This window comes from Ovis canadensis, chromosome 24 (genome assembly GCF_042477335.2).
Source record: "Ovis canadensis isolate MfBH-ARS-UI-01 breed Bighorn chromosome 24, ARS-UI_OviCan_v2, whole genome shotgun sequence".
In the NCBI taxonomy this organism is placed as follows: Eukaryota; Metazoa; Chordata; class Mammalia; order Artiodactyla; family Bovidae; genus Ovis; species Ovis canadensis.
In genome coordinates, this window is record NC_091268.1 from 18,691,544 (window position 1) to 18,711,870 (window position 20,327).

Sequence of the window (20,327 nt, forward strand, 5' to 3'; positions counted from 1 at the left end):
AAGTGTTTTTCAGATGTGCCTAACATTTAAATCTGCAGTCTTGGACTTCCCACTTCCCTGGTGGTCCAATGGTTAAGAATCTGCCTGTCAAGGCAGGGGACATGGGTTCGATCCCCAGTCTGGGGAACAATCCGCATGCCAAGGGGCAACTAAGCCCATGCCCCACAACTACTGAGCCCGCATGCCTTAGAGCCTGTGTTCCGCAACTAGAGAAGCCACCTCAGTGAGAAGCCCGCTCGCTGCAACCAGAGTTTCCCCCAGTCACTGCAAGTAAGAAAGCCTGCACACAGCAATGAACACCCAACACAGCCAAAAATAAATAAATAATTTAAAAATAAATAAATAATTTAAAAATAAATAAAAATAATTAAACCCCAGCCTGAGTCAAGCAGATCACCTTCTCTAATGTGGGTGGGTCTAACCCAATCAGTTGATGGCTTTAAGCAGCAAGACTGAGGTCCCACAGATGGGGAGTTCTGCCTTCAGACTGCAATGTCCACCCACCTGACTTCCAGCTGCTGCCTCCCCCTTGGATTTCTGACTTTCTGGGCCCCTCTGTAAACACGGATCCCATTGGCTGTTTCTCAGGAGACCCCGACTGACACACCAACATTAAGTCTTCCAACCCGTGTTCATGGCTGGGGAGCTGGAGGGGGTGTGGCCCTCCTTGTGAGGGAGGGGCCTCATTCGGTCACGGGAGAGAAAAGGATGTCTGAACCAAGGAGGCGCCCACTCCACCCGGGGCTTCGAGGGATGGGAGGCGAACGTCACTACCTCACAGAGAAGTCTGAGGCTCTGGGCTGAAGGGACTTGTTCAGGGTTGCCAACTAGGAACAGAGCTGCTGGGCTTGAGCCCAGATCAGCCCGCCTCACAAACCTGGTGCTTCTCCCATCAACCAAGTGAACAGCATCCATGGTAGGGGGAAAGGAGTTAGCACATCAGGGAAGGGCGTGGAGGGTAGGGCGGGGATGTGGGGAACAGACAGAGAGTCAGAGAAACCACAGGAACCCACGCCAGGAAGACAGGGAGGGTGAGCCCAGCTCCGCTTAAAGGGTTGACTGCGTCTGATTTAAAGATGCCCTGTTTGTGGTCAAACAGGTCCTTGTACACCCAGCAAACAACTCGCCACAGCCAAAAGGTGAAAAAAGCCCAAGTATCCCTCACTCAGCAGATGCATGAATAAACTGAATGTGGTCCAGCCATACAATGGGATATTATTCAGTCATTTTAAAAAAAAGAAGAAATACTAAGGTATGCTACAACATCTGGCTAAACCTTGAAAATGCTATGCAAAGTGAAACAAAAGTCACAAAAGGACAGCATGTTACTTTGCTAGGATTGCCATAACAAAATACCACAGACTGGGGGCTTAAACAACAGTTTATTTTCTCACAGTTCTGGGGGCTGGAAGTCCAAGATCAAGGTGTCAGCAGATTTCATTTCTTCTAAAGTAGCCCTCATCAAGAGGACCTTCCCATTACCTCAGGAGTTAGTGACTGTATTCCTTGGAAGGACCCAAATTCCCATCATCCTCCCTACAATAACCCTCACAGAGATCCCTGCTTGAATACCTCCAATGACAAAGAGTACTACCACAGAGTACTGCCTCTGCTGTTCTGCATGCCAGGTGAGGCCCACAGCCAGCCACGTGCTCCAGACCTCCTCCCCACTGCCATCCCACCTTCTCGCAGGAAGCCAGGGACACGCACCATGAGGTCCCCCAGAGAATGGAGATCGCCCCTCCCCTGATCTCAAACAAGCAGACCCCACTAATTGTCAGTGCCCATCCAACCCAGACAATTCCTTCTCCCTACAAGGGAACAGGCTGTCGTCAATTCTCTTTCCCCGTTTTCAGAGCATCCTCTCTATCTGCCTCAGATAGGCGAGAGGCGACGTGAGAGGGACGACTAATCTCTGGAATGTGTGCAGCACTTGCACGCAGGCTTCTCCAATCGCTGTGCGGTTTCCTCTTGAACTTGATCCTGAGGCTGCCATGGAGACAGGCCGCACCCGCGGGAACTTGTGACCTGGGCCCCCTAATTCAGGAAACCCTGCAGCTGTCACTCCTAGCTCCTTTTCAACACCAGGGGTGTGGTGGGGGGGACAGCCGGTTCGGGGAGCTCATTCCTTCCTACGGCTGCCGGATTCAGGACCCATCCTGCCCCCCAGCCCCCTACCACCCTCCTCTCAGCCAGCACGCGCTCGCGTCAATCAACACCGAAACCTGCAACTCAGCAGGGCAAGAGGAGAGAGGGGACCAAGGCAGGGGATGGCACTGACCCCACGCCCCAGCCCAGGACTTGCAGGGTGAGGGAGGGCATGCGGAACTCCAGACAGGGGGGGAAAGACAAAGGCCACAAGGACAGCAGCCTGTAGGAGAGCACAGAGAGGCAGCTGGATGAAGAAGGGATTGCAGAATGGGTCCAGGAGGGGCAGGGGCAGGCAGGGGAGAGCCAGAGACAAATCTGGGGCTAAGGACAACTTGGCCGACCAGCCCCAAGAGGTGGCTGGAGGATTTGCAAGGGCTTTATGTACTGGTCTGAGGCCAGTTAACCAACCGCTAAGGAGGCCAAGGTCACAGGGAGTCCCCTCCCTCTTTCTGCTAGATAGCCCTTCAACATCTCACAGAACTAGGGTGGGGGGCTAATGTTCTGCTGCCAGACACCCCCAAATCAGGGCACAAGCAGCGTTTATCATAACCCACCCTGTGCCAGAAAAGCATACAAATGGGTCCCAAATATCCATAAAGTACACCAAGAAAACAAGAATGGGAAGTAACAGGAGATGAAAACCACACAAAGACAGGCACACGAAGTGGAGCCATGTGTAAGGCTGATACAAAAGCAAGCGGCAGTGCATACGTAAACCCTCACGTGTGTGTAACTTGATCACTTGCCAATTCAGTATCCTTAAAATAAGAACAAACCAACTGTTCCGGAGAAGTGAAATTATTTCTGCTGCTGAGACTCGACAGGAATTTCTTCTGAGGATCTTCACAAAGAGGACATGGTGCAATGTCACAATCCTTCAGATCAGAGCAGACATACATTTCCCCATAAGATTTAATCCCTAACGAAGACCTTAAAATAGGGTGGGGGAGGCCATTAGGAACCAAGAACGCCTAATCCCCTCCCAAAGAAACCACCACAAGAGGGTCCACAGCACAGGCTTACGATGCCCCTTCACCGTCACTCTGGTGACAGAATCCATAGGCTGGCACAGTCTATTTGGGGGACAGTCTCTACTAGAATATATTCACAATGGTCACAAGTTGGAAACACCCTAGGTGTCCACTGTTAAATGACTGGCTAAACAAATTGTGGTATATTCATACAATGCAGTATTCTTAGAAATAAAAAGAACAAACTGCTAATATATACAAAATCAAATATGAATCTCAGAGAATTATATTAAGAAGCCAGACAAAAAGAGTATATATACTGTACGATTTGTATGATAATATAAAATAAGCAAAACTAGGGACTTCCCTGATGGTCTAGTGGTTAAGAATCCATGCTTCCCCTGCAAGGGGCCAGGGTTCGATCCCTGGTCAAGAAGCTAAGATGCTGCATGCCTCAAGGTGTGGCCGAAAATATATAAATAGAACTGTGGTGAGATTCTACTCTACACCTACCAAATTGGTTGGAAAAAAACCCTGAAAAAGAGAGTGATCTGACAATATAATATCAAGTACTGGTAAGGATGCAGAGCAACTCCAGTTCTCAAAATCGCTGTTGCAAAATGGTACAGAGCAACTGTAGACACAGGTACAGAAGTGAACCCATGCAGAACTGTAAACTCTGAATAAGTCCTGTGGCCTGCACCAAAAACACTCACCTGGTTTCCATGGGGTGCATTAGGTAGGCAAGATGTTAGCACTGGGGGAGGCAGGGTGAAGGCTGCAGATGCCTCCTGTACATTCCTGTAACTACTTCCAACAATTTTTTGTTTAAGAAACAAACCACTTGAAGGCTTGGTAAGATGATGGCTATATGGGTGTACATTCAGTCTGTGAAAATTCACGGAGTTAAACACTTCATTATGAGCCCTCTAAATGTACGTAATACAGTACTTCAATACAACAGTTTATAAGAAAGGTTTTGTTGAACTTTGCATTGGTCATGTCTCTCCTAGACTCCTTCCCTTCACAAAAAATACAGTCCAAGCTTCGTAGCGTGACTTGAAAGTCCTCTACAATCTGGTTCCCACATTATCTCCACTTCCTCCTCCTCCCAGGCCAGTGTCTGCTGTGCCCATTGGACACCGTGCCCTTTCTGAATCCTAGGCCTGGCTCCCAAGTGCCCAGATACATGGCCTTCCCTACAAAGGTGTGGCCAGAGCAAGATGCACACAGTTTAGTTCAGTTCAGTCACTCAGCCGTGTCCAACTCTTCGCAACCCCATGGACTGCAGCACACCAGGCCTCCCTGTCCAGCACCAACTCCCAGAATTTACTCAAATTCATGTCTGTTGAGTCAGTGATGCCATCCAACGATATCATCCTCTGTTGTCCCCTTCGATCTTTCCCAGCATCAGGGTCTTTTCAAATGAGTCAGTTCTTCGCATCAGGTGGCCAAAGTATTGCATACAGGGCTCCCAGATTCGGCAGGAAGAATGAGCTATTTCATGTGTAGTTTGTAAACAAGAGGAAGGGGGTACCGCACAACCTTTGAAAGAATGATGAAGCCCAAGAACACGAGGTAAACTGATTAGAACTAAATGGGTCGAAGATGGCAGACAAGTCAACTTCAACTAGAACTTCATCCTCAGTAACAGCTCATCAAGCTAAGTGACTCACCAGAGGCGCCATGACAGTTCCACGAACATCAAAGACCAAAAAGTGGGTGGTGGTCCAATTCCTGGAAATCTCCAACTCTTCCCCAAAATTGTTGGAATAACCGTCTCACTCATTAGCCTATGAACTACCCAGTCCATAAGAGCTAACTACCACATTTCGAGGCTGTATTTGCGTTCCTCCATGGTCCACTCTATGGCACTGAAATGGCCTACATACTATGGAGCGTTTCTTTCTAAATTAATCTACTTTTTACCTACCACTCTGTCTCTCACTGAATTCTTTCTGTGATGAGACATCAAGAGCTTGAGCTTCATTAGGTCCTGAAATCAGATGTATGACCTCACAAGACAGTGAGTTTTGGCCACCTTCGAGTCCCAGCCATTTGGGTTTAAGTTCCAAGCTGGGCTTTGGCAGTGTCCAAGTTTCCGCACATGGGTTCAAGTCCCAATTTGAGGCGAATGGTTTCAGTTTCTTACATTCGCTACCTGGGTTAAAAGGAAACAAGTTATTAACACTAAGGTCATTTGTTCCCTTCTGACTGCGACATCGTTAAGTCTCTGGAACGGCGGGGGCTCCAAACTTCTGCAGCGAAGGAGCCACCACAAGACCCAGCGGGCACAGCGGAAAGCCTGCGAGCGCCTCCGTGCGGAGTACACGCGGGAAACGCACGTTTGCAGCGTCTGCGTGCGGAGCGTGCGTGGGAGGGCGCGGGGCGGGGTCGGGCCAGAGCCAGAGAAGCGTGCTATCGGGAGCGCGCGAGATGGCCTGAGGCACCAAGGAGCATGCGCAGCTAGGGGCCGGGCGGGGCGAGTCCGGGAAGGGGCGGGGCCGCGGCCGCGCCCCCGATTCCCGCCTCCTGCTGGTGAGACCGCCTACGGTAGCTGGGCTCCAAAGGACAAGTCTTGGGTATTCCCTTGACCCCGCCCCCGAGCCCCGCCTCTGGCCTATAGGAACTGAGTAGTCCAGCAGACACCGGAAGGAGGCGGAGCCTCTGCCCCTGCTTGCCAGACATCCTGGTTCCACAGCGCCCTCTATTGACCCTTTTAGGCGCTGCCTGCAACCCGTAGGACGCGTCTTGCTGCTGCTGCTAAGTCGCTTCAGTCGTGTCCGACTCTATGCGACCCCATAGACGGCAGCCCACCAGGCTCCCCCCGTCCCTGGGACTCTCCAGGCAAGAACACTGGAGTGGCGCGTCTTACACCTGGCTAAAAGGAGAAGACTCTTGAGAGTCCCTTGGACTGCAAGGAGATCCAACCAGTCCATTCTAAAGTCCTGGGTGTTCTTTGGAAGGAATGATGCTAAAGCTGAAACTCCAGTACTTTGGCCATCTCATGCGAAGAGTTGACTCATTGGAAAAGACCCTGATGCTGGGAAAGATTGAGGGCAGGAGAAGAGGGTAACAGGATGGGATGGTTGGAAGGCCTCACTGACTCAATGGACATGAGTTGGAGCAAACTCCAGGAGATAGTGAAGGACAGTGAGGCCTGGAGTGCTGCAGTTCATGGGATCTCAAGGAGGCAGACATGACTTAGTGACTGAACAACAAAATGCCATTGAACTGTTCAATTTTAAATGCTTAAATTGTTAATTTCACTTAAAAAGTATTCAAAGTTAAAAAAAATACAGGCCCCTGCCTTCCTTTCTATCCAACAAATTCATGTCTTGAACCATTCAATGTGGGGTGAGGTGTGAATCCACTATTCTGCTCTGACCTCAGTCCGAACATACCTGTCACATACCTGAGGAAAAGCAGGTCAAGAGCGAGATGTTATTAAGCCATCTCTGATCATACAGGATTAAGAAATTTAACCTTGAGCCCTTATGATTCCCAACTTTCAGAAGAGAAAACTGAGTCTCAAAGATCAAGAGATGTGCCCAAGGTGAAACTGATCAACAGCAGACCGACTCCAGGCCCTGAGCTCTTAAACACCGCACCTTAAGGCAGTGCTCCCTTCCCTTCCGTAGATGAGGATCCTGTGGTTCAGAGAGGTTACACAAGCCGGGGAAGTGGCAATCAATCGGGAGCCCTGAACATCCTGTGTCCTTTCTCTAGCAGACAGGAACTATTGGTTTAGCTGTTCATTCTCTCCTGTCTCCCACCCAGGAGAAATTGGGAACCGCTCACCTCAATCCCAGCACCATCTCCCATCTTTGCAGAATCCCCAGAGTAAACCCAAGGAATCTCAGGACCCTGATATCTCATCATAACACCACAATACTAAGTTGGGGGAGTCATCACGCTCACCCACATCCAGTCCCCTTCCAGCAGGCCCAAAGAGTACCCCCAGGGAGCTTTCACCAGCCCCTCAGGACACAGTCCCCAGGAGACACAGAATCTAAAAAACAAAGTACAAACTTTATTTTGTTTCTTTATAAAGGCACAGTGGCCTCTTGGTTCCCCACCCCCCACTTTTTTAACAAAATATAATAGTTTTTCCTTGAACACAAAGACCTCAAAATTGTAAAAAAAAAAAAAAAAAAAACCAAAACCAAAAAAGAACCAACAACAAACAAAACAAAGAGAGAGACAAAGACTTTTGGGGGTGCAAGATGGGAAACCTGGAGGGAGAGGTGGGGGGCCGGGTGGTGAGGGAGGGGAGGGGAGAAGGTCAGCAGCAAACCCCAACCGAGAAGCAGTGGAGACCCCCGGACCCCCAGAGCCCCGACCCAGCCAGACCCCCAACCCATGTAAGTGCTTAAAGGAGAAAGAACACCAAAGAAAGAGGAGGGAAGGGGTAATTAAAAACTGACAGTGGTCGGGCTGGCTCCGGAGAGGGCAGAAATACCGTGGGGTTTTGTTTTGATTTTTTTCCCTGTTCTTAAAAACATGTTTCATTGAAAAAATGCTTTTTTGGCGGAGAGAGGCCAGGCACCTCCACGTCCGCTTCCCCAGCCTCCGGGGCCGAGGCCCAGCCCCACTTGCCCGGGTGCCGCCAGGCGCTCCTGCCGCCCCAGCCCCGGACTTCGGGTCGAGCGGCTTCATTCAAAGGACGATTTACAGTATTGAAAAAAGAGGTCATAAAAGAGACCCAAATGACGCCGTAAATTTTGTAAAAATTTCTCACTCGTTCACCCTCGTCTCTCTCCCAGTTGCTGCCCCGCCCCCTCCAGCCCCCAGAAGGGAGAGGAGGGCTGGGGGGCTGGTCAGGGAAGCCCCCCGTTCCCTGCCGGCTCCTCCCGGCCCTGGTCCATGGCGTCGCTGTCTGAGGCCTCCGAATCGGAGGCGGTGTCCGAGGCGTGGGCCTCGGGGCAACCGCGGACCGGCTTCACGATGACGGCTCGCCGCTGCTCCTCCTCCTGGCCCTGGGTGCCCTCAATGTGCTGGATCGCCTGGGATTGGGTGGGGGAGGCTGCCATGAGGATGCGGGGGCCATGTGGACCGCCAGCATCTCCAGCAGTGTCTCCCCCGCCACCCACACACCCCCCAGAAAGAACCAGAAGGAAGCCTGGCAAAAGGGGCAGCCCGTTCAGAGTCAGGGGGAAAACAAACTTTAAAAGCTCTCTCATGAGCTGAATCTGGCTTGGAAGAGGGACAGTGCAGGCCTGCCTGAAGTCATAAGCCTCTCTTCCTCATTTATGTATTTCAAAAGCCTGCCTGTTGGCTTTATGGAAGGTCTCTGTTATTAATTTTATTATTCAGTTTGCCGGGTGCAACTCTAAGTTCCTGGGACTTCAGTGGACCTTTTTTTTCCGATTGGGCCTTTGGGTTGTTTCTTTCTTTGTAATGTTGTTGGGCCTCCCAAAGGGGGTCTCTGCACGAGGCTGGGCATAGCAGGGACTTCAGGCTCAACCTTCAGAGTTGAGCATCTCATTTCTTCCTCCTCCACCTCCACCCCCATCCCAAAACCCAAGAGACAGATGCAAGAACTCTGAAAGCAGGAGGCTCCGGGAACAAAGGACAGCCCCAGCAAACCCCCACGAGGCAAGGAATGGGGTCTTCCCAGCCATCCGGTCCCTCCCTCTCTGCCCCTCACCCAGGATGCAGAGATGGGAGACCCATCCGGTTTCCAGACCTCCTCCCCCAACTCAACACTCAATATCCCTGTCTCCATCCCCTGCACTCCCCCACTTTCTAATCTCCCCCCAAAGGGCCTGTTCCCAGGGGGAAGCCCCCAAGCACTGCCCTCTCCCCAGGCCCAGGTACCTGCACGATGGTGTCCAGATTTTGCCGGGACGTTGAAACAGAGTTGATGACCGAGGAGGGGCCCATGGTGACGACGTTGATGTGGTGGGAGGGAGGGGGTGCCGGCGCTGGCACTATCACCGTGGGGTGGTGGGTGGGGGCCAGAGCGGGCAGGAGCTGCGAGACAGGGGCCCTCAGTGTCTCTGCAAAGGTTCTAGGAGCAGCCCCTTCCCTTCTGTCCATCACAGAGGGTGTGGGACAGTCCTCCAAACCATCTCCCTCTGCCCACCACCTGGGGAACCTCCACCAAACACCCCAGCAGCCCATCAACCTCCTTCACTCACAGTTTGGGGCCACCAAAATCGTGACCCCTCCCACCCCTCTTATTTTAAGAAACGAAGGCAAGGTGGTCTGGAGAGGGACTTCTGACCATCTGAGACTGCACGGGCCTTCCCTCTGCACAGCCATGCCAGCATTTCACATTTAATAAATACAGTGGTGGTTAGGAGTTCAGACTGAATCTAGATGGCCAGGGTTCAAATCCCTGCCCCACTTCACTGAACAATCTTGGGCGTGTTAGTGAACCTTTCTGTGCCTCCAATTCCTCATCAGTAAAACAGGATTAATAACAGCTCAGGCCTCAAAGTGCTGCTATAAGGAGTCAACATAATCATCTATGCAAGACACTGGGAGCCAGGAACGTCTAGACTACTGTGACTGAGGCCCTGGGTCCGCCCTGCTGGATACCCGGTGGCACTGATGCTGGGTCTGAGAGCCCCGGCCCAGGGGCAGGCGGCCCCTGCAGGCCCCTCCCGCTCACCTGGGTCCGCAGGTGCTGCTGTTCCCGCTCCAACTTCTCCTGGTGCAGCAGCCGGACCTGCTCCTGCTGCTGCTGCAGCTGCACCTGCTGTGCGATCACCTTGAGCTTTTCCGGGTACATGTGGGCCTCCAGGGAGCGGACCTGGGGGTGGAGCAGCGGGGCTCAGGGGCGGGGCCCTCCACATCTTCAGGGTTGAGACCAAAGTCCTGCACCGTAGCCCGCCGGGCCCACACTGACTCCTCTCCCTCCCGCAGGCTGTGCTCCCTCCCTGCCTACCTCCAGCCCCAGGCCTTTGCCCATGTGGTTTCCTCTGCCTGGAGCACCCTTCTCCCCTCTCTGCTCCTCCCACCCTCACAAGGAAGCTATGGGGTGGAACCAGCCCAGATCCCCCCTCGCTGATGCCCACCGATCCAATGTGGCCTTTACCACGGATGCGTGTTTACAGTGAGTGCCTCTGACTCATCTCCCCAGGCCCGGACAGTGACCACCCCCCTGCCCAGGGCAGAAACTTGTCTGGTTTGCTCCCCACTGATCACCCCACCGGACACCTGACACCCAGCCCCGGCACAAATCAGGAGCTCCGAGCCGACAGCATCGCCTCCCCTGCCTCACCTGCTCCTCCAGCATCATGCGCACCGAGCGCTCCTTGTCCAGTTGCTGCCGCAGCTCGATCATCTCCCGCCGCAGATCCTCCGCCTTCTCGTCCTCCCAGATGTCCGGCGAGCCAATGCCCTCGTCTTTGTCCTCCGCCCGCCTCCGCTTGGGGGATGAGCCGCTCAGCTCCTGGGGAACCCCCAGGGGCTGATGAGTGTGTGGTGACACTGCATACACCACCACCACCACCGCGAGGGCAGTGCAGAGCTCCATCGCAGCCCCCCAAAGCTGTCAAACCCAGATGCACGTGCACGAGGGAGCCCCCCTGTGCAAATCCACCAAGCCAAGGCTGGAAAGGGAGGCAGAAGGGACCTGCTTTCCCAAAGTCACCCAGTTGCTTCCAGAGCCCATCCCACTGCACTGCACTTGCCCATGGCTAAATCAGGACCCCAGGCAGGAAGGAAAATGCCAGAAGTAGGCAGGTCAGTGGGGAAGAAGGGACCTGCAGCCACATCACAGTCTCAAGCCAGTGGTTGGGCCCAGACGTGCCCACGCCAGGGAGAGGGCACAGGAGGAGGGCAGAGCGCTACCTGGATGAAGCGCTTGAGCTGTGTGTTCTGCTGCAGGAGTCGGGTCTTCTCCTGCTCCAGGGAGAAGATATACTCTGCTGTCTGCTGGAGAATGGCTGCCTGAGGGCAGGAGGGACGAGTCAGGGACCCCAACCGTTGATGTCTCGCGAGTCTCCCCCTCCAGCCCACCTCCTCCTCCAGGAAGTCCTTCTGGCACACTCGCCCACCTTGCTGAGCTTCTCTCCATCTGTGTGGGGGATGAGGGTCTTGAGGGACTGGAAGCCCGCGTTGATGCTCTGCATGCGCCTCCGCTCGTTGCTGTTGGCAATCTCCCGCCGAATCCGCCGCTCCTGGTCCCGCTGAGTCTCAGGGGTCAGTGGAATGTTGGCCAGGCTATGGGAGAACAGGGATGGGCTCAGGCTGGGCGCCCTCCATGCCTGGTTCCCAGTGGGCCCCTGTCTTCATCTCCAGAGGGTCCAAGTGTAACAGGCAAGCTGCCCCTACAGAATATATCGGCTCTGTCTGATGCCTACACCCTGCAGCATACCAGGGGGCTGATGGAGTAGCATGTTCCAAAATGCCTGGCTGTCAACGTCAGTGTGTGGACCCCAAGTCTTGACCCCATTGCCTGGCCAACAGGCCTGAGTGGGACCCGGAAACCCACGTGGCTAAGAATCCCTGTGATTGGATGCGAGTGGCCTCAGGTGATAATCAGAGACACCTGCTCTTGGGACACCTCTGAGCTCCTCACTGTGCCCCCAGGGTCCCCTCTTTCAGGGTCGCAGGCTTGAGGATGGAGGAAGATGTCCCTCCTCCTTTCCCATCTCCACAGCCACATACACTCCTACATACGCCCCCAGCCCAGCCCAAGACACTGGCAGCTAAGACTGCCAAGACAAGCCGGGTACCAGTCGCTCCAGGAAGAGGACCCAGCCAGGCCCCTCTACGGACAGTTTGTCCCCAAGCCCATCCACCCTGAAAGGCAGGCCCACCCTGGGCCAGAGAAGCGAGGCTCCCAGCACACAGCAGGCGATGTTATTGCATATTATGTGATCGCATCTCACAGGAGAGGCAGCCAGTGGAAGGGGACGAGGCTGCAGGCTGAGAGGCGTTGGCGGGAGACAGAGCCAGCAGCAGGGCTCTGGGCCCAACGCCACTGCTCCCGAGGGGTGGGCCTGTGTGTGGCCTGAAAGAGGCAGGCTCCCCTCCCAGGCCCTCTCCTGCAACTCCCCACCCCTGGCCTGATGGCTTCCAGATGCCAGGCTCCCAGAAGAGGCCACTGGCCCCACCCAAAGCCACAGCCCCGGCTGCCTCCTGAGGGGCCCTCCTGGGGTGACCTGGTCCAGGCCCAGGCCAAGACAGCTCACACCCCCGGATCTGAGGGAACGAGGGGAGATGGTTCTGAGCAGCTTTTTTCCATCGATGGCGGAGCAGCCTGTGCTCAGAGGCAGGTGCCCGGCCCCCTCTGATCACCCCCAGGAAAAAAGGAGTTTGCTGGGAAACCGAGGAGGGGAGCGTGTCTCCCACAGCTGGAGATAGTCAAGGTCTTCCTGGCCCCCCACCCACCCACCTGTCCCTCCTCATTCCCCTGAGCGACCCCCTGAACTTGCCCTTGCCCCTTCCTGAGTCTCCGCCTCCTCTCCCCACATGAGGGTGGTCAGCTGGGGGTGAGCTGGGAGCAAGCTTCACATCAGCTGGTGCTAGGGGTCCACAGACCAGCCCTGTCCTCCACGAGCAGCCCCAGCATCTCCCTGGGAGCCCCCCACTTCCCCTGCCAAGATACAGTTCCCTCACAGGGGCCTATGACCCCCCGTTTACAAATGGGACTGAGGGCTCAGAATGGGAGGGACACGGTTTCCTGGTCAGACAGCTGGGCACCTGGCTCCCCGACTTCTGGGCCAGGGGCACCTCACTTCTCTGTTTCCCTAACCCGACAGTGGGAAGCTTCCCAGGTGGCACTAGTGGTAAAGAAACCACCTGCCAACGCAGGAGACATGAGAGACGCGGGTTCGATCCCTGGGTGGGGAAGATCCCCTGCAGGAGGAAATGGCAACCCACTCCAGGATTCTTGCCTGGAGAATCCCATGGACAGAGGAGCCTGGCGGACTATATAGTCCATAGGGTCGCAAAGAGTAGGACATGACTGAAGTGACTTAGCATGCACCCACACAGTGGCGGAGATGGAGAAAAAGAGAAAATGAAGGTCAGAGACCGGATGCGCAGCGGCTTGCCTGCCCTTTGCCAGTGCGGGGAGAAGGGAGATCAGAACTGAGTCTGGGCTCCCAGGCCTGCCAGTGCCCTCCAGACCCTCTGCGGCAGGTGGATGGGGAGAGATGGGAAGAGACGTCCCCAGGAAGCCAGCGCACCAGGTGACTCACATCCATCTGGGAGTTTCCTATTCCCCCACCCAGATAGATACAGGGAGAGACGCCTCCCACTCACCCATTCCCTGGGTTCCCTCCTGGAGATGCCCATGCATCACCAGAGATGGAGACCAGAGCTGACCAGAGCATTAAAGGGTCAAAAGGAGCCCCATCTGCACCCCTGGGCCACTCTGAGTGCTGGCCCTTCCAGAAGGCCCACCTATAGAGCCTAGCCACAGAGTTACTGTTTTCTAAAAGTCTTGAGAATTAGGACTGGTGCTTTCTGCTGGGGGCCCGGGTTTAACCCACCCCTGGCTGGGGAACTAAGATCCTGCAAGCTACTTGGTGTGGCCAAAAAAAATTAAAAAATAAAAAAGTCTTAAGTTCTTAACATAATGTGCTAAAGACTCACTTTGCTGGAATTATCTCATTGAAACATCTCAATCTTCCTCTGAGTCAAGTGGCCTGATGGGATGAGGACACTGAGGCTTGGGAAGGGAACAGCTTTGGTGCGTGCTGAGGCTGGGACTTGAACCCCGATCCCAGTGCCACAGGTCAGATGCCCTGACAGACAGGTGACAGTCACCGTGTAGAGAGGCTGTGCACAGGTGTGCACTGTCAACTGGTCAGCTCTTACTGCCATTCACAGGACTTTTTGTATTTTTCCCTGACCCCCAAGGACACCTAGTGGCTGAGCTGCAATGAGGAATCCAGGGTTCTGGGAGGGGAACTGGCATGCCCAAGGTCCGGCAGCCACACCAGGATACCACAGGCACCTGCAGGAGCCAAAATGCATGCTCTCCTCCCCTGCCTGTGGGCGGCACCCTCTACTGAGGGCTCACATACAGCCCTGTAGCCCCCCTGCCTCCCAGCTGAGACTCACCAACTCTCCAGGCTGAAGCCAGAACTCAAAAACCCACCCCCTACCCCGCCAGCCCACTCATCTGCTCAGGAAACCTCAGCCCTGGGGAGCCAACCTCTGGCCCCTCCCTTCTCCCCAGCATGCCCACGAGGTGCGGAGACACCAAAGGAGACCACAGGACCCCAGGCCTGAAAGCCCCAGCCCAGACGTCCCCAGAGGGAAGGGGGCCTGGCTCTTCTGAATGGTCCATGCTGTCCCATTCAGCACCAAGTCCCTCAGCCCAGCCTCCTGGTTCAGGAACTAACTAGCTGCTGGTTAAGCTCGTGCAGACTTAAAAGCTCAGAAAACAGACTTCACCCCAAAGCCACAGTTCCTCATAGGGATTTGGGCTGCCACCAAGACCAACTCACCTAAATAGCCCTGGAAGTTTCTTTAATAGAATGCAGACTAACCCAAAGTTCTGATGAGTGGAATCATGACTAAGCAGGGGTTCTGAGTGCTGGCCTGCCAGGGGTTCCTATAAAGGATGGCTAATTAGCATTTCCAGCTGCTACTGTACTAGATAAAGTGGGTTTTTCTGCAAATGCCTGGAAGTTTCTTACATTTCTTTATGAGTTTTGCAGAAGTATACCCGATTTACAGTAATTGTAAGGTCCTTCCACTCTTTCACATCAACTTCAGAACCCCAGGTCAGCAGTGAGGCCTGGTCCACAGACACTGTCTCTCTCCTCTCCCTCCCTGACAGCCCTCAGCCAGCCAGTCTCCTGGGGTTGGGCAGCTGGTGGCAGAGCCCCCAGTGCCAAGACCAGAGCTGCCGCTCCCACTCTTAGGGTACCCCCACGACAACCCCTCCTCTCCCTCCCCCCAGAATAACCCTGGCATCCCAACCAGAGGCTCGAGGGCAGGAAGCAGGCTCTTCAAGTCTAGATCCCAACCTATACCCGCCCCTTCTACCCAGCCCAAGTGCAAATGGGTATCCCCCATTCCCCACCCCCACCCCCCAATACCCACCCAGCTCCAGCCTCAAATTAGCCATTGAGAGCTCTCATTTCACACTGCCCCAAAGTAATTCACAAACCTACCACTCAATGTCGACGCAGAGGTGGGAGAGCCCACTTGGAGTTTTTCCTATACCCCAAAAAGGAGGACAGGAGGAAGATGACCCTCTCACTAAGGATGCCCAAGGCCCCCATCCTTCTCCTGCAGCAGCTACTGAAGCAGCCTGAGGCCCTGGCCCATGCCCATTGCTTCTATCCATACACCCCGCCTACGGTCCCCAGAAGAAACCATGTCCGGACTGTCCCCATCAGAAACAACCCTCCCCTCCGTTTCTCCAACCTCTCAGAGGGAGGCCTGCATTGGGTTCTAGTGGAAACTCCAGTCCTGCCACTTACTAGCTGTGGAATCCCAAGCTTAGGCACTTTGCCTCTTGAAGCCTCAGTTTCCCCATTCAAAAAATGGGGACATACTGCCTCACTTCACAGGGCCAGAGTGAAGTTTAAAAGAGATAGAGGAGGAGGACTTCCCTGGTGGTCCAGCGGCTGACTCCGAGCTCCCAGTGCAGGCGGGCCTGGGTTTGATCCCTGGTCAGGGAACTAGATTCCACATGCTGCAGCTCAGTGTTCTCATGTCACAACTAAAGATCCCTCATGGTGCAATGAAGATCGAAGATCCCACATGCCACAACTAAGACCCAGCACAGACAAGTAAACAGAAAAGCAAATAAATGAAAGAGAGAGAGATCGAGGGTAACAAGATGCTTTGCTTTTCCAGAGTTTGTACCCCAGATTCCAGAATTCATGCATCTAAGGAAACTGACAAGACTCTGTAGCACCATGAGACTTCCATATCCTAGGAGAGGGGCAAGTTCTAGTTCATTGTGGTGTCTTCAATCCCAGCACATGGTGTGTGTATGCTTAGTCACTTAACCATGTCCGACTCTTTGGGACCCCATGGACTGTAGCCCACCTGGCTCCTCTGTTCATGGGATTCTCCAGGCAAGAACACTAGAGTGGGTTGCCATGCCCTCCTCCAGGGGATCTTCCCCACCCAGGAATCAAACCTGTGTCTCTTATGTCTCCTGCACTAGCAGGTGGAGTCTTTACCACTAGCGCCACCTGGGAAGCCCCAGCACAAAGTAAGTGTCTCGTAAGTACCAGACCAGGGACCCAACACACACTCCAAAGCCCCTAACTGTTCTCTCCCTCTGAGGGGAGCTGGCCTCTTTCTCCCTGGCAGCGGGCAGCTAAACTCTTTAAGACCACCATGCTCCTGAGTCTAAGAATCCGAGCGCCACTTAACAGCTACCAGGCACTTTCCACATGCATAGCCAAGCTTCACAGGTGCTTCATTTTACAGACGCTGAGAGCAGTTAGGCAACGGGTCCAAAACCACACAGTGTGTGAGGGCGCCGCTGTCAGGTACGCCCATTCCATCCCACCCCCACCCCCGCCCATGGTCCAGTGCCTGTTCGCTCCAGCAGAAGAGAAGCAGAGAGCCCTGCTAGTCAACGAGGGATGGAGCAAAGTCCACCAGCCTGAGAAGCCAGTATATCCGGCCAGAAGGTCCTGCCCAACCCACATTCAATCCTACCTCATCAGGCGGCTCCGTCTGAAAATGAATAAACCCAGAGGCCCCAACTTCACAGCCAGCACATAGGCTGACAACTGCCTCACAGCTGGGCAAGCCAGGCAGTCCCCATGCCCAAGCCTGGGGCACTTGGTCCCTAAGGAACTGCTGGATTCCTCCGAAGAGGGGGCTTGGAACAGAAACAGGTCAAGCAGTAGTCCTAGGGGGCCCAGAGAGGACTCAGTCAAGGCTCACGCTTTGTGGCCAGAGGGTCCTATGTTGCCACACCTGCCTGAGGTCAGGGCCAGGATGTCCGCTCCAGCATCTGGGGCAGCTCAACCTACCTCCTCACTGCCCAGCCCTTCCCTTCCCAGAGCAACCAACAGTTCAGGGTAACAGCAGGGATCAGAGTTCAAGTCCCAGCCCCACCAGTTGCCCTACCTGTTCCTTCCCAAACCTGGGTCCATTAAGCCACTTGATTAACAGAGGAAGACTGTTAACAATTTGATGAGAGAAGTCTTGCAAAACGAGACCCTACAACGTATTACAAGCTCCAGAATTGTTTTCTTTTTGTTTTCACTTATTACAGCTAAGCCCTCCAGGTGGACGGACCTTGGGGAAGGGCCAACACTCAGGACTGCCGACTGCCCACCACCTTGAACTTGAGAGTAGTTAAGGCAGGAGCCCTGTGGGGGGAGAGGGGGCGGGAACGATGTATACGTGTGCAGCAACCTCCACCTAGCCTGGTTTCTGCAGCCCATGGTGTCCACCAGCCTTGGCCACACCGCCTGCGACTCCTCCTCCCTCAGTCCCCGCCTTGACTGCCCGGGGCGGCAGAGCACGTGGCCCCAGCCCTGGGGAGCCATTTCTCTCCGAAAGCGGCACGGGAGGAAAGGAGCCACAGGTCCCAAACTTGGACCAGCAGAGAACAACCCACGCGGTATTGCAGTCCCGCAGAGTGTTCAGTATGCTGATACACAGGCCCTTCTAGCGATCAGAATTGCGGGCGTGTGCATTTTAACAAGTGTCCAGGGCGATTCCCCTGACCCATTCTCTTCGGCAAAGGATAGATCCCGGAGCAACCCGGGCCAAATTTAAGAAGCAGCTCCTGGGGAGGGCTACGGATCTTGGACCACCCACCCACCCAGCCTGCTGGGCAACTGGATGCTTTCGGTTTATGACTGGGGGGAGGGGCGTGAGACGCGAAAGTTTGCAGCCAAGGCCCACGTGCGGCGGGCAGAGATCTGGCGAGGCTAGGGGCGGCCTATGGTGCCCACTCCCCCAAAAGCCCCCCTACCCGGCCTGCCTCGCCCATCCCGCCCGCGGGGGCCGAGCTTTGTGCGGGTAAAGCATGGCCTGGGCGCGCCTACAACTCCCACAATGCCGCACCGACGCGGCGTGGAGAACTACAGCTCCCGCGAGGCGGCGCGCGGAGGTCCGCCTACTCCAAGAGGGCTGCAGAGTCACGTCCAGGCCTCGCTAGTAAACAGCGCCCTGGCGCGGGCGGCAAGCTAGCAGGCGGCCGCCAACGTGCCCGGGTCGGCGGCGCTCCCGGCGGGCCGCGCTGGCCCCCCGGGTCCCGCCCACTCCTGCACCCCCTCTCCAGCACGCCCTCCGACCCCGCTGCAGCCCCGGTCCCAGCAAACACTCACAACCACCCGGCTCCCCGCACCCCCCTCCCCGCGCTCGGAGCCGCGGCGTGGCTGCATTGTAGCCCCTGGCCCCGCGGCCCCACGCGCGACATGGGCCCCCCAGTTCCCCTTGGAGTGGGGGGGCCCAGAGAGAGCGATGAAGGAGGGAGAGGAAGGAAGCCGCCGCGGGAGGGGTAGGAGGAAGCGCGGGGGGGAAGCCACCAGCACCAAGCATGGCCGGGACTGCTGCAGAACCACGTGGGTCTGTTTGCAATTTACAAACGTCGCGACTCGCCCGCCTGCAGCGGACAAAAGTGACCGGGGCCGCTCGGGGCCCCCACGTTCCGAGGGAGGAAGGTCCCCAGACGGCCCAAGCCTGGCGCGCGGGGCTGCAGCCGCCTCGGCGGATAAGAAAGGCGAGAGGGTCCGCGGCGCGGGCCATGCGTGCGCACACGCGCGCCCGCCTGGGCGGACTGGCCGGGGGCTGCAATCGTGGGAAGGGGGTGAGGGGGAGGAGGAGTACACACCTACAGAGCCCTCCTATCACTTCTTTCTCTGTTTTCCTGAAATGTTGCAAAGAGGGCACCTTCTGAGTGGGCACCATGAAATACTCCATAGCGATCGGCCCCCCTCCTCTGCACGAGCCAGGTCCCGCGGTCCGCCGGAGAATGCAAGATGGAAATCCGAATCAAAGGGCAGCGCCGGACGGAGGTGCAGAATCGGCCGGTCCCAGATGCTGGCTGCGGCGGCGGCGAGGGGAGGGAGGCGGGCGGGAGGGGCGGGAGGGAGGTCTCTCCGGCCTGCCTCCCCGGGCGTGTGTATGTGTGTGTGTGTGTGTGTGTGTGTCTGTGTGTGTGTGTGTGTGTTTGCAGCTGATCAGATGTCTGTTTCAAGGCGGGAAACAGCTGGTGAAAACTCAGCACTCCCCCGGCCTCCTTCCGCGGAGTAAGGAATTGCATGTAAACAAAGGACTATTTGCAGCGCCCCCCGGGCGGCGCGAGGCCGGGGCGAGAGGGGCGCGGGCCCCCGGGGGTGGGTGGTGGCCCCGGTCTGCGGGCCACCACCCACCCCAGCTCCGGGTGCGGGGGCCGCGGGCGGCCTTGGGGGCGCGGCTTGAATGGAGCGAGCTGCGGCCGAGCTACATGCGCCACTATGGGTGATGAGGTCCATCAGCTGACAGGTTGGCAAGCGTAGCAAAAAAAAAAGAAACGGCCAGCCACAGCGAGGGAGCCCAGCTTGTGCGCCCGGGGTCCGACGGGGACTGCCCGGTACAGGGTCTGCGCCCTCGAAAACCCTCGGGGGGCGGGAGCGCGCTGCTGGGCCCTGCGAAGGCGAAGGCGGCCTGGGGTGCTGCTCGGGGCTTTTTTTTTCTTTTTTTTTTTTTTTTACGGTTGCAACTGCTAGGAGAGGAGCCGCTCTGGCGCGCTCCCTCCAAGCCCAGGGCCCCCTGGAAACTTGCGTCACAGCCACCGCTTCCCACATATAACTTGGGGCCGACTTCAGAGGCCAAGCGGCCCCCTCCCTCACTCCCTCCCTGCCCAGCTGCCCGCCGCTGGCCGGTCGGCCTGGGCTCCGGAACCTGGGAATCCCGGAGCCGGGGAGGGGAGGGCAAAGCTGGGGGCGGCGCGCCGGGCGCCTCAGATCCTGGGGCTGCCTTAGGCAGCAGGGGCCCGGGCGGGGAGGGAAGGGTGGAGGCGGGCCAGGACAGCAGCAGCCCCGGAGGCCGGCTGCCGGCGCGGCCCGAAGGTCCGGTGGCTGCTGCGGGTCGCCTCCTGTCCCCTTCTCTTTAGCCCTCCGCTGGGAGGCTGGACAGCGAGAGGCCCGCCGAAGCTTGACCTGGGCAGGCGGAAGACTGCAGCTGCCCATTCGTGGCGAAGCTAGGGCGAGACTTGCTCCCCCGGCAGGGCGCGCTCTCTACCAAGGGTGAAGGACTGGGACGGAGGAGGAAAGGACTCCTGGCCGGCGAGCTTCCGTCCCCTCCTTCCCGCGTCCCCTCCCC

General features: G+C 56.2%; 1 protein-coding gene and 1 long non-coding RNA gene across 3 annotated transcripts; both read right to left on the reverse strand.

Annotated features, from left to right (window-relative positions):
- Positions 1-1,363: 1,363 nt before the first annotated feature.
- LOC138429308 (uncharacterized) lies at positions 1,364-5,570 on the reverse strand. Its single transcript, XR_011252761.1, has 2 exons — positions 3,839-5,570; positions 1,364-3,026 (listed from the first exon to the last, which is right to left on the reverse strand). It is a non-coding gene; the product is annotated as an uncharacterized lncRNA (long non-coding RNA).
- Positions 5,571-7,135: 1,565 nt separating this feature from the next.
- Positions 7,136-19,496, reverse strand: TFAP4 (transcription factor AP-4). Of its 2 annotated transcripts, none has more exons than XM_069570667.1 (7): positions 18,915-19,496; positions 11,132-11,297; positions 10,926-11,024; positions 10,354-10,524; positions 9,742-9,882; positions 8,943-9,098; positions 7,136-8,128 (listed from the first exon to the last, which is right to left on the reverse strand). In XM_069570667.1, exons 2-7 carry the CDS (start codon positions 11,204-11,206, stop codon positions 7,943-7,945), a joined length of 828 nt encoding a protein of 275 aa, XP_069426768.1. In that variant the 5' UTR covers positions 11,207-11,297; positions 18,915-19,496; the 3' UTR covers positions 7,136-7,942. The 2 variants fall into 2 exon arrangements, with proteins under 2 accessions (XP_069426768.1, XP_069426767.1); XM_069570666.1 differs by having other exon boundaries at positions 18,856-19,424.
- Positions 19,497-20,327: the final 831 nt, after the last annotated feature.

What these genes read in the sequence shown, in the direction of transcription:
- TFAP4 (XM_069570666.1), bottom strand. Translation starts at nt 18,944, where the DNA reads ATGGAGTATTTCATGGTGCCCACTCAGAAGGTGCCCTCTTTGCAACAT. An exon ending in GCATGATGCTGGAGGAGCAG is followed by an intron (nt 9,883 to 10,353) that starts GTGAGGCAGGGG and finishes CTCCACCCCCAG; the next exon opens with GTCCGCTCCCTGGAGGCCCA. An exon ending in ATCTGGACACCATCGTGCAG is followed by an intron (nt 8,129 to 8,942) that starts GTACCTGGGCCT and finishes ACCCAATCCCAG; the next exon opens with GCGATCCAGCACATTGAGGG.